Below are 13,422 nucleotides of genomic sequence, written 5' to 3'. Positions count from 1 at the left end.
GTTGAACATTAACCATTTCCTTTTGATACAGTGACTCTGTATATTCCTTCCATTTTCATTTGATGTTTCCAGCATCATTCAATAATTTGCCCAGAGAATCTTTCAATAACGAAAGTCGAGGCTTGATTTAGTTAACAATAATCTAGTGTTACTCATCATATTTCAATATTCAATATTCTGGTGTTATTTGATATTGCTCTACTGCTATTCAGAACATTTCCATGAATAAACATTTACTAGTACTCTGTTGCTCTTTCTTCCTAATCTGTTTTAGTCTGGAAGCTAAACTGAAACCTGTCCACCATGGGTGTGTTGTTGTTAAATGTTGTTGAGCAAGTTTTGCCTAATAGTGACTCTGTATAGGGTTTCTGAGGACTGACTGGTGAGTTTGAACCACTGACCTTGTGGATCAAACTGGCCCTATGGTAGAGTGCTAATCCTACAGCACCACACCATGGGTGTATCCTGTTGTTGTTGTTAAGTACCATCGAGTCGATTCTGACCCATAGTGAACCTGTATAGGGTTTCCAAGGAGCAGCTGGTGAGCTTGAACAGCTGACCTTGCAGTTCAAATGGCTTTGCAGTCTGAAGCATTAACCACACCAGGACTCCTTGTACTTAAAATACCAATGGTATAGTTTCCAACGTCATAACAACATGTTAACCACCACAGCATGACAAATTGACAGAGGAATGGTGGAAGCCTGGCTTAGGAAATTTGAATTTCAAAAGATTTGTCTAGGTGGAGGGGAAGAGACCATCCTGTAAACTGTGAGGCCCCAGACAATGGAAAGCTCACAAATTTGAAGAGAGAATGCTGCCAAACTGGCGCTAGTACCTCTTGTTGTTGTTGTTGTTGTTGTTAAGGGTCATCGAGTCCGTACCGACTCATAATGACCTTATGCACAGCAGAACGAAACACTGCACGATCCCTGGCCAACCTCACTACTGTTGCCACACTTGACTCCATCGACGCTGCCACTTGGCCAATCCATCTTGTTGGAGGTCTTCCTCTTTTTCTCTGACCCCCCACCTTAGCAAACATGATATCCTTCTCCAGTGACTGGTCCCTCCTGACAATATGTCAGAAGTAGGAGAGACGAAGTTTGGCCATCCTGGCCTCCAAGGAGCACTCTGGCTGCACTTCTTCACTGTTTCTGGAGTACTCTAGGAACCAACCTAGAGTACGTAATGCATATTAGACATATTAGGACTGAGCAAGATGACCTAAGATGGCAACATTCACATCTGGAGGTTGATATACCTACCAAACCTATCCAAGGCCTCAATTTCCAAGCGATCTGTCATTCTCAAGGAGTAAGGAAAAGAGTGAGGGGAGAGGAGAGATGAGGAAAAAGAGTAAGCTGCAAATTTTCTTGTGGCCTAGGCTTGGAACTCCTACAATATCACTTCGATCATATTCTTTAAGTGAAAGCATATCACAACACCAGCTCAGATTCTAGGAGGTAAAGAAAAAGTGCCATCTCTTGATGGAAGAAGTGGCAAAGTCACATTGCAAAGAAGTACAAATGGAAGGAATTTGAGGTCATTTTTAACAATCTAACATAAAAGGGCTACATGAAGGATCAGGTGTTTTCACTCTAACAACAAATGACTCTCTAGTTTTAGAGATTTCTGAACAATTCCTCACCTCCACCATCTGTGCTCTTGGTACAGTTAACTAATTCCCTGGTTGTGATTTTGGGTAGCTTTCAATACTTTCTGAACTGAGGCAATTCTTTGGGGACAGTATCCACTTACATCTTATTTTTCTGTTTCTTTTCAAAATCTCTCCCATAACTTCAAGGCAAAAAGCAGTATTTTTATTCAAAAACACTTCTGCTGCTGTCCCAGAAGAAAGACCCTTTTTCAAATGTTCAAAAAAATAGAACGTTTCCTTCCAACGTATTATATACTATTATTGTTGTTGTTAAATTCCGTCAAGTCAGTTTTCGAGGCTATAAATCATTTCAGGAGCGGAAAGCCTCATCATTCTCCCACAGAACTCGAACCACGGACCTTGTGTTTCAAAGTCCAGTGCTTATCCTTTAAACCACTGTGCTTCCCATATGTTATATAGAATACATATATACGTGCTTCAAAGAATGCCTAGGGGAAAAAAATTTTTTTTTCTAAAGCTTTAAACACCAAAGAAGGAATTCTGCAATAACCCCTTCACAACTATAAGCATCCTTTTCTCCTAATTCTAAGTTATATATGTGCTTTTAATTTTATAGTCCTTTTCTAGAACAGGTTCTAGTCTTCTATACACATAAATTATGATTTCCTTCCTTTGCCAGGGAAACAAGAAAAAAGAAAGACCTAGGGATTAAAATAAATAGAAAGGAAGATTTTTAGTGAGCAGAATGGTGTAAGGATTTTGGGCAAACTGAAGCTAAAAGGAAAAAAAAAAAAGTAAATCCAGACTTTGGAACTGATTTCTTTTATCCTTATATAGTTCATAGAGAAGAGACTTGAAATATTTATAGAAGATTTTGAGAGTCTATATATTTTTTGGAGTTTTAAAAATGGTGGGAAATCTAAGAGACTAAAACCCACAGAAATACATTGAAAAGTAAATGGAAAACTAGGGAGGGGGAATTTATATTTTAAACTAAATAAATTATAGGAATAACATTAAAACTGTAGAGAAGAACCAATATATGTGACTTCATAGTTTTATTTTGTTGTTGTTAAGTGCCATCGAGTCGGTTCCGACTCATAGCGACCCTGTATATAGGGTTTCCAAGGAGCGGTTGGTAAACTTGAACTGCTGACCTTACGTTCAAACCGTCCTTACAATCCAGCGCATTCACCCACAGCACCACACCAGGATTATCAGAATTGTTGCTAGTTGCCACTAAATCCATTTTGACCCATTATAACCTCAGGTGTGCAGAGTAGAACTTCTCCATAGAGAAGTTCAACACGTTTCAGAAGCAGATCGCCAAATCTGTCTTCAGAGTGCCTCTAGTTGACTTCGGTTAGTAGCTGAGCTCTTAACCACTGTGTTAGCAAGACCTTTAAAAAAAACTTCATCATAACCATGTCTAAAGGTTTATTTGTTCTTTAAAGAAAAAATCCCAAGAGAACATCTACAGGTGCACAGTTTTACGCTCTCTGTAGATCTGAAGAAGGATTTTGTGATTGGGATGGATTTGTAAGTGAAATGTAGACTAAAATGCCCCTCAAGACACCCTATATTTTCCTGTCCACATAATTGTAGGAGTCCTGGTTGAAAAACTTTGAAAAGACCAATTAACTATTCTAATCTAACTTCAGATACATAAACACACTTGGACCAGGATTTCTTTCTGTGGACCCAGGCGGCGAACTGTTTAATCTCCACGTGACTACCATAAAAGCCGTCTGTCTTGTAACCTTCTTTAAGTCATTTCCCAGGGTGCTGTTATATAGGGTAGAGAACAGCTCAGAAAATGATTTCTACCCATAATTAGGAGGTCCAATCTGAGTTATACTGTCTCCCTGCTGCTGCCATCCCTCCCTCCCTCTAGTGGCAATTTGGCCAAAACCAGAAACCGGCACTGCGTGCAGGGTGAGCTTTCCCCAGCAATTAGGTCTCCAGCCGGAAACCTTCCCGCCTTTGAACTGGGAAGAAAGAGAGGGGGGCACTGGGGAGTAGGCGGCGCGGACGCTGGGAGAGCGCGGGCCGGCGGGCGGCGCTGCCTGGCGCCGAGGATGCACGCGGGATTCCTGGGGTTCTCCGCCCTGCTGGTGGCGGCCGAGCAGAGTGCGCGTGAGTCTGGGCACAGCCAGAGGCGTGGGGACAACAGCCCTTGCTCACCTCTTCGACACTAACACCCCACCCTCCAGCGCCCCAGCATGCATCTTCCCCCTCCTTTGCTTGGACGAAAGCACCCTAATCCGCTTGCCAGACACACCCACCAAATCTTACTTGGATCCCCATGAATGCATGATACCCACACTATGCCAAACCCTCTCCCAGTCCCACTCCAGACTGGGGAACTTTCATTTAGTTCTGTCCTCCAGAAAACCCTCCAGAAAACCCTCCCGAGCTCCGCAAAGGGTTGGGGGGTGAAAGTCTTGCTTAACAAGGTGCTGAAGTGTGTCCCTGATTATCATCTCCTGTCCGGCCGGCTAGGGGTCCTTATCAGCGTGGAAGGACCACGGTAGTCCTTCCAGACCCGCCACTTTCTGAGCCAGGAACCGGGAGAACAGAGGTTACTAATCAGTCGCTTTTGGGAGACATGCCCGACGCATGGGGGTGTGGGGACCAGCCTTTGAAAGTTGAAGCAAAGCAAGATGGCAACAGTTTTTGGCGCCCTTCTAGTTTGAACTTGTAACTCTTTCGGGGAATGAGCTAAGTGTCTCCGCCCACCTTCCCCAGGCCCTGTAGTATCTTTCCTTCTGCGCTAGGTTCGTCAGCAGTGTGGGGAGTTAGGGGATTACTTTCCGGAAGCTCCAGCATCAACATCCCCTGGACTCTGTGCCTCCCTCCCCAACACACAAGCATTTGTAGACCCTGGTGGGGCAAAACACTCCAAAATTTTACTCCTCTGTAGCAAGTTCCTGTTCTTCGGGGGTTAACTGTTCATTGTTTACGTGACTGGTCCGGCGGTCGATTACCCGCGCGCTTTTTCAAGGGCAAGAAAGGAAGCTTTTGGCTTTGGAGGAGGAGCTAGTGTTAAATCAGTTCTAAAGTGGCACCAGATTTAGCAATGGGGAGGGCTAAAACAATACAGTGGGTCTCAGCACCCGCTACAGTGGCTTATCGTTGGACACATTCCTCAGCAATGCGTAGGTGGTTGCTCTCCCCAAAGCCTTTGTGTGTGTGCGCTAATGAAGCCCTAAGGAGCTCTGGTAGCTGGTGGTTTTCAGTTGGGCTGCTAACCCCATGATCAACAGTTCAAAACAACCAGCCGCTTCGCTGGAGAAGGATATAAGGCGTCTTGGTCTCTTTAAGATTTACAGCCTCGGAAATCCTATTTAGGGTCGTTATGAGTCGGAATCAACTCCAAAGCACACCACCACTAATGAAGCCCGAGTTTGTTATTTTGTGTTTGGCAATAAATTCAAGGTGGTTGCTCACTGGAGAAGAAACCTTGGGACCAAGGAATAGTTTTTCAAAAGCCATGACTGTCTCTAATCAGAGCTGTAGGATTTTTATCTGTATCTTGCAACAATGCTCTTGTTTCTGCTAAAATACACCACTTGTGCTCAGAAATCCATTTTTTTAAAACGTTAGAATCTGTCAAAAACAGGAAAATCTGTATATTCTTGTGCCTACAAGTGCTGGTCATAGTACAAAGCACCATCTACATCATCAACCTCACAACTATCTTCAGAAGTAGGTGGGACCGTCATATTGTTGCTATGGTCCAAAATTACACACCCAGTACGTTCTCACATTTGAAAAATAGAGAAAACATAACCTATCTCAAAGAAAGAATTGTGTTAATGCATATAAGCGCGTTGCAAAGTCACTTGCATGTAGTAATAGTTAAATCTGTTATGTTTGGGTAATGCAGATTCTAACATAATTTGTCTCTCTCCATTACATTACTCTATCCCACCATTATCAAACCACCACATGGCTCTCAGTTTTGCTGTACTGTGGTGACTTGCAGTTTGCTATAATACTGGTAACTATGCCATTAGTATTCCAAATACCAGCAGGGTAAAACACCCTCACTTATCTGACAGTTTGTTGTACTGTGGTGGCTTATGTGTTGCTGTGATATTAGAAGCTATGCCACTGGCATTTTTAATACCAGCAGGATCACACGTGGTTGACAGATTTCTCAAGACTAAGGCAGATTAGGAAGAAGCAGAAGTGGACTACTTCTGAATATGTAACCACTGAAAACCTTATAAATTGCTGTGGAACATTGTGAGATATAGTGCAGGATGATGAGACCATTATGAATAGCTCAAGAACAATGTCAGATAGAGTACCAGAAGGTGAACCCCTCAGATTGGAAGGAACTCAAAATATTACTGGGGATAAACTGCCTTCTAAAATTAGAGCTGGCCTTAATGATGCAAATGGATTAAAGCTTAAGGGACCTTCATTTGCTGATATGGTACAACTCAAAATGAGGAGAAACAGCTGCAAACATCCATTAGTAATCATAACACAGAATGTACGAAGTATGAATCTAGGAAAAGTGGAAGTTGTCAAAAATGAAATGAAACACTTAATTGATATTGTAGGCATTAGTTAGCTGAAATGGACTGGTATTGGCTATTCTGAAGCTGAATATGGTTTACTATGCCAGGAAGTACAAATTGAAGAGGAATGGCATGGCATTCATCATCGGAAAGAACATACCAAGATCCCTCTTGAAATACAGCACTGTCTGTTATAAGATAATATTAATACACCGACAAACCCAGTTAATACAACTATTATTTAAATTTACTCACCAACCACTAAAGCCAATTGATGATGAAATTGAAGAATTCTAGTGTTCAATTGAAGAATTCAAAGTGTTCAAGAAGTTGTTGGCAGGATTCAGATCTCAGGGCTGTCCTGTCCTCTGTTCTTAGTGGTTTATACATCCAAACTTCTTAAGTCTGAAATTGATCAAACATGCAATCAAGATGTATTGATAATTACTTATGATAGGAATACGAAGGTTAGAAACAAAGAGGAAGGATCAGTATTTGGTAAATATGGCCATGATAATAGAAATTATACTAGAGATTGCATGATAGAATTCTGCAAAACCAGTGACTCATTCATACAAATACCTTTTTTAAACAACACAAAAGGTTGAACCATCAATTTCTCATATGAAAGTTCAGGCTGAAGAAAATTAAAATAGTCTGTTGAAAGATTTCAATTTGTATTCCGTCACTTGCTGGAGTCTTGTTTTTTGCCAGTGCCTTCAGTGCAGCTTGGATTTCTTCATTCATTACCATTGGCTCTTAATAATAATCATATGCCACCTCGTAAAATGGTTGAATGCCAACCATTTCTTTTTTTGTACTCCCTGTATTCCTGTGTATTCATTCCATCTTCTTTTGATGCTTTCTGCATTATTCAATATTTTGCCCATAGAATTCTTCAATATTGCAAGTCAAGGCTTAAATATTTTCATTTCTTTCATCTTGAAAAATGCTGAGCATGTTCTTCCCTTTTGGTTTTCTAATCCATGAGGAAATAATCCCAGAAACTGGATTATATGAAGAAGAAGTTGACATCAGGATTGGAGGCGGGCTCATTTACAACCTGCAGTATGTAGATGACACAGCTTTGCTTGCTGGATGTGAAGAGGACTTACAGTACTTACTGATCAAAAACTACATTCTTTAGTATGGATTGTACCTCAGTGTAAAGAAAACAAAAATCCTCACAACTCAACCAATAAATAACATCATGATAAATGGAGAAAAGATTGAAGTTGTCAAAGACCTCATTTTGCTTGGATCCACAATCAACACTCATGGAAGCAGCGGTTTAGAAATCAAATGACATTGAATTAGACATATCTGCTACACAAGACCTTTTTAAAGTGTTTTGTTGTTGTTAAGTGTCGTCGAGTCAATTCCAACCCATAGCGACCCTGTATAAGGTTTCCAAGGAGCAACTAGTGAGCTTGAACTGCCAACCTTGCGATTCAAATCACTTTGCAGTCTGGAGCATTAACCCACAGCGCCACACCAGGACTTAAAGTGTTTAAGGACAAAGATGTAAGTTTGAGCACTGAGAAGTGCCTGATCCAAGCCATGGTATTTTCATGTGAAAGTTGGAAAATGATGAGAAAGACCATAGAAGAATTTATGCATTTGAGTCATGGTGTTGGAAAAGAATGTTGAAATTAGCATGAACTTCCAAAAGAACAAATCTGTCTTTTGAAAAAGTACAGACAATCTGCTCCTTAGAAACCAGTATGGAGTATGGCGAGACTTCATCTCTCATACTACATGTTAACATAAGAGGCCAATCCCTGGAGAATGCTTGGTAAAGTGGAGGGTAAATGAAAAAGAGGAAGACCTTCAACAAGATGGATTGGCACAGTGGCAACAGCAATGGGCTCAAGTGTAACATCAATTGTGAGGATGGCACAGGACCAGGCAGTGTTTCATTCTGTTGTACATAGAGTCACTGAATAGGAATAGACTCAATGTCATTTATCAGCAATAACAGGGTAACCCATGGCAGACTGGTTTCAGCAAAGCTTGCAGACTAAGATATACTCAGAAGAAAGGCCTATGATCTCCTTCTGAATTCTAGTCTATGCAACCATATGGATCACAAAAAAAAAAACAATATCCAATATAGACCAATCCAGTATAGTTAAGGAAAGATAAATCTCCAGAAAAGGAGAATCAATATAATGGAGGGACAGAACAGCGGTGATAATGATGCAAACATACCAATAAGCATGAAAACAACCCTGCAATGTTTTGTTCTATTATACATAGTGTTGCCACTAGTTGGAGCCAACAATTAATTAAAAACAAAACTAGACTTTTTCTCATCAAGTCAATTCTGACTCATAGTAACACTATAGAACAGAGTAGAATTGCCCCATAGAGTTTCCAAGGCTATACACATTTACAAAAGCAGACTACCATGGCCTTTTCCAGAGTGGCTGGTGGATTCTAACTGCCAATCATTAGGTTAGCAGCCAAGCGCTTGATCCAGCAACCCCTCTTTATGTACCATGGTGTCTAATCTTTTGGGCACCTTAGTTAGCCCTAGAGTGTTCATTAAACATCTTGGCTATAGATTTACAATTGGCTCCTGCCTACTCAAGTACTGTGTTTAGCAAAAAGCCCTGCTAGAGGTATAAACTTAGTGTTGGTTAACCAGTCTCAGTACATCCTTCCAATAACCTAACTAATCTGTCCTCTTTTGTCCCCCAGGCATCTGCACTGTGGTTTATTACTTCATCACTGGACAGCTTCTTTGGGGTTGGCTGTCCTTCGCTGCCTTATTGCCTGGCATCTTGGTCCAGGGCCTGAGTTATGTATGGTTTCGAGCTGATGGACATCAAGGTGGTTGTTCTCTGATGCTTCTGCACGTCCTTCAGCTTGGTGTTTGGAAACGGTAAGAGCAGACACATCTAAGTCTCAAAGATTGTGTTGGAAAGCATGATTTCATATGTGCAAAAGAAGGATTACTCTGTGCATATGTTTATCCTTTGTTGTTGTTGTTGTCAAGTGCTTTCGAGTCTATTCCAACTCATAGAAACCCTATGTAGGGTTTCCAAGGAATAGCTGGTGAGCTTGAACCGCTGACCTTGCAGTTCAAATGGCTTTGCAGTCTGGTGCATTACCCCACAGTGCCACACCAGGACTCCATGTTTATCCTTAGAATCATGAAAATTCAGAGTTGGGAAAATGTCAGAAGTTACATTTAATCTCTGCTCTGACTTTTTCATCTTCTTTTCCAGCCTATGCCTCTTTGAGTATCTCTCACGTCAGGAGCTTCTTTGAGATGTAGCTGTGACCTTTATTTATATATATACTTTTAAAACTTTTTATTATGATTTGCATGAAAGTTGGTTTTGAATTCAATAACTCATACTTATTTGGATTCCTGACATTGATTGCAATCCCCACAGTATAATAGCACTCTTCCCACTTCCTCCTTGTGTTTACTGGTTCAATTCGTCCATCTTTCCTATTCCGTCATACGTTCTGAGCTTTACCCCTGGTCAGATGCTGCACTTTTGATCTCATGTGATTGATGCAGCTAGACTTATAGAAAGCTCTTCCTTGACCTCTGCCAAATTCTGTCTTCCTCCTGTTTGGATTCATTGGCCAATGCTTTAGAGCCCAATGGGGTGACTCATTTAAAGGCAATTCTATTTAAACATCTATTAGTTTAGTTAATTCTGAAGGTAGAATAAAAAAGGAGGATTTAAACACAAATTTAAACACAGTGTTGTTGACCTAGAGACATTTGTCTCAGACCTTTCTTATGAGAAAAAGCCACTTAGGATTCAGTTCCAGTTTTTTCCACAAAAACTAGACAAGGATGGCCCCTGTACCTGGCAGACTTACCCACAGTCCACAGGCTACTTCTGTATGCAAGATACTATTTTTGCTTGGAATACCCTGGATAGGTTTTTTTTGTAAATTTGGTCAGTCATTATAAATTCCTTTAATTTCTGATTATCAGGAAATGTCCTAATTTTACTGTCATATTTGAGGGACAGCTTTGATGGGTATATGATTCTTGGTTAGCAATGCTTTTCTTTCAGAATTTTGTATATGCCATCCCATTGCCTTCTTGCCTGCATGGTTTCTGCTGAGAAATCAGAGCTTAGTCTTATTGGTTCTCCTTTGTAGGTAATTTAATATAGATGGCAGACTTCAGCTCTCAGCTGTCTATAACCCCAGAGGGTTCATAAGAATAAGAGAAGAGAAATCCAGGGACTTAACCAGTGAGGCTTTACAACTCAAGTGCTACTACACACAGAGGATTGCAAAGTGTTCAAGAAGTTGTTGGCAGGATTCAGATCTCAGGGCTATCCTGTCCTCTGTTCTTAGTGGTTTATACATCCAAACTAGTCTCAAGACCTTCTTTGTCAGAGTGAAAATTAGTTTTCTTGTTTCTCATCTCAGTTTGAGATATGTGCCTTATGTACTGAACCAGTCTCAGGCAGGGATAACCCCCTTCTCACTCAAAAGAGAATTTCAGGTAGAAAGTGACAGATGCATTTGATACTGAAATCAAGCAGCCACCCCTGAATTACATTTTCCACCTCAAAGTTGGAACCCTAGATCTTAAAAGGTGCTGAAAGCACACATTCAGTCATAGAAGTTTTGTCCAGAGTTGGGCCTTGTGTTAAATCAGTGCTGTTGTGTGCCGTGGAGTCGGTTCCAACTCATAGCAACCCTGTACAGGGCTTCCGAGGCTGTAAAACTTTATAAGAACAGAAAGCCTCATCTTTCTCCCATGGAACAGCTGGTAGTTTCCAACTGCTGACCTTAAGGTTCACAGCCTGACTCGTAACCACTACGTTACCAGAGTTCCTTAAAGCAGTGTGGGTTCCTCTTAATACTGCATAGAGAGCAAAGAAGTGTCTTTTCTGTGGACTCACAAGTTATTAAGGTGCATCATCTGACCTCTATTGAGAGCTACCTACTATTTTCATATCAGCACTTAATTAATCCCAGTGTAATAATAAAACCATTAAGCCTACAGATGGGTCTTAGACTTTAAAATTCCTTTCAGGGTTCACTTTAGTTCATAAATATGTGACCACCAGGAAAGAGAACTTATTGAAATAATGAGCTAACTTTACCTTAAGCATACATCTTAAAAAATCAAAAAATTAGTTAAGCAACTATCAGTTTAGAAGATCCATATTGAGCAATTGTCAGAAATTGTTACCTTTTAATGCTCTGTGAGGAACCTTAGATCCCATCTAACCCAAGTGTCTTGCTTTAAGGATGAGGAGGGAGGTCCAGGAGCAGTAACTTGTCCAAATCAATACTGTCAGTTTTTGACAGCAGAGTCAGTGATTTTCTTCCTCAATCTTCTTCAAAACCTTCTCATTATGCCATAAATTTATAGTGTGTTGTTGTTGGTAAGTGCTATCTAGTCAGTGCTGACTCATAGCGACCCTATATAGGGTTTCTGAGGAGCAGCTAGTAAGTTTGAACCCCAACTTGGTGTTAGCAGTCCAGTGTTTATCCTATAGTGTCATACCAGGACTCCTAATTTTTCAGTATACATTTTAAATTTTTAAATGGGTAAGTGAAAGGAAAATGAAAATTAGGAAGAACAACTAGTCATCTATATCTACTGTTATTTTTAAAAAAGAAAAAGAAAGAATTTAAGGTGACTAAAAAATATACATATAATTTAAAAGGATGAAAAAACAACAAAAAAGGAAAAATAAGTGAGAAAAGGAAAGGAGCAAAAATGGTTAGAAAACAAGATAAAACCAGAATGAACAATTAATAGAAGTGGAACACAAAATTGGTCCTAAGTTTTCTTACAGCCAGTAAAAATAGGGAAATACAAGAAGCTATAATATTTGTTGAATTGTTTATTCTATGAAAAATAAACAAAAAGAAAAAAATTGCCCACCTTAGGGGGGAAAAATCAACTTCAAAAGTTAAGATGTTTTTAATGTAAAGCTAATGTTCTCCCATGCAAACTATCACATAATTCACAATAAAACACTTTTAAAAAATAAAGTTAAGATGTTTTTGTTGTTATTAAGTGCTATTGAGTCGGTTCTGACTCACAGCAACCCTCTGCAGGGTTTCCGAGGAGAGGCTGGTGAGTTTAAACCAGGAACCTTGTAGTTCCAATTGACCTTATGGTCCCATGCTTATCCTACAGTGTCACACCAGGACATCAAATCTATTCCTCATCCTGAAACCAGCACGGTAAATTCTCACACACACACACACACACACAACAAAAACACTGGATATTGTAGTGAACATCTTTTTACCAAACATCTTTAAAGTAAATCCACAATTTGTTTTGAAAGACTACCTCTCTTTTTAAGGAGCCCCAAGGGCACAGTGGTTAATTATTCAGGTATTAATTGAAAGGTTTGTCGGTTCAAGGCCACCAGCCCTTCTGCCTTGAAGCAGTCTGCTTCTGTGAAGAAGCAGTCTGCTTCTGTGAAGATTTACAGCTTAAGAAGTTCTTTATGGTCTCTATGACTCAAAGCGTCTCCACAGGCAGCAGGTTTTTGCTTTGCTTTTCAGTTTCTCTTTATGTTGCTCAGTGTGGCAGCATTTCAGGAAATCACAGTTCCATAAAAGCACCTGTAGAAGGAGCCAAACAACTGTGTTTTGCACAGCCCTGAATTGTGGAAGAATGAAAGAATCCTTGGAAGTGACTTCATAACATTATTTCAGAAGCATCTACTAAAAACAAAAGCCAATAAAATGCACCATTTAAAGTAAAGTAGCTTTTTAAAAATGCAGATTTAAAACATAAATGCATTTTTTATTCCAAATAATACATGTTGATTTGAATTAGACTCTAGTCAAGAAAATCTGACATTAATTTTACTTGCTTAAGCAAAATTAATTTTATAGTTTAAACATAATGTAATAGAGTAGCAACTTCTTTGTAAATTTGTTAAAGTCTATAAATCCATTTGGAAACTCAGGATAAGTAATATAACTGTTTTAAAAAATATATCTAACTAATCTCATCCTTGTTGTTGTGGTGGTTAGGTGCCATTGCGTCTGTGCCAACTAACAGCGACCTGATGCACAGCAGAACAAAACACTGCACGATCCTGGGCCAACCTCACTATCGTTTCCACGCTTGAGCCCATTGATTCTGCCACTTTGCCAATCTATCTCTCTGGGGTCTTCCTCTTTTTCTCTGACCCTCCACCCTAACAAACATGATATCCTTCTCCAGCGACTGGTCCCTCTTGACAATATGTCCAAAGTATGAGAGACAAAGTTTGGCCATCCTGGCCTCCAAGGAGCACTCTGGCT

General features: G+C 40.2%; 1 protein-coding gene across 1 annotated transcript in view; it reads left to right on the top strand.

Moving 5' to 3' along the window:
• The first annotated feature begins 3,699 nt into the window (after positions 1-3,699).
• The window catches only part of XKR5 (XK, Kell blood group complex subunit-related family, member 5), a 34,305-nt gene continuing 24,582 nt past the window's right edge, over positions 3,700-13,422 (top strand). Inside the window, exons 1-2 of the mRNA XM_006864320.1 lie at positions 3,700-3,757; positions 8,857-9,040. Of these exons, the coding sequence (XP_006864382.1) occupies positions 3,700-3,757; positions 8,857-9,040 (242 nt within the window). The remainder of the gene's footprint in view (positions 3,758-8,856; positions 9,041-13,422) is intronic.

This window comes from Chrysochloris asiatica, unplaced genomic scaffold (assembly GCF_000296735.1).
Source record: "Chrysochloris asiatica unplaced genomic scaffold, ChrAsi1.0 scaffold00064, whole genome shotgun sequence".
Taxonomy (NCBI): Eukaryota; Metazoa; Chordata; class Mammalia; order Afrosoricida; family Chrysochloridae; genus Chrysochloris; species Chrysochloris asiatica.
The sequence above is the reverse complement of the archived record's forward strand: the minus strand, read 5'-3'. Positions and strand labels throughout refer to the sequence as shown.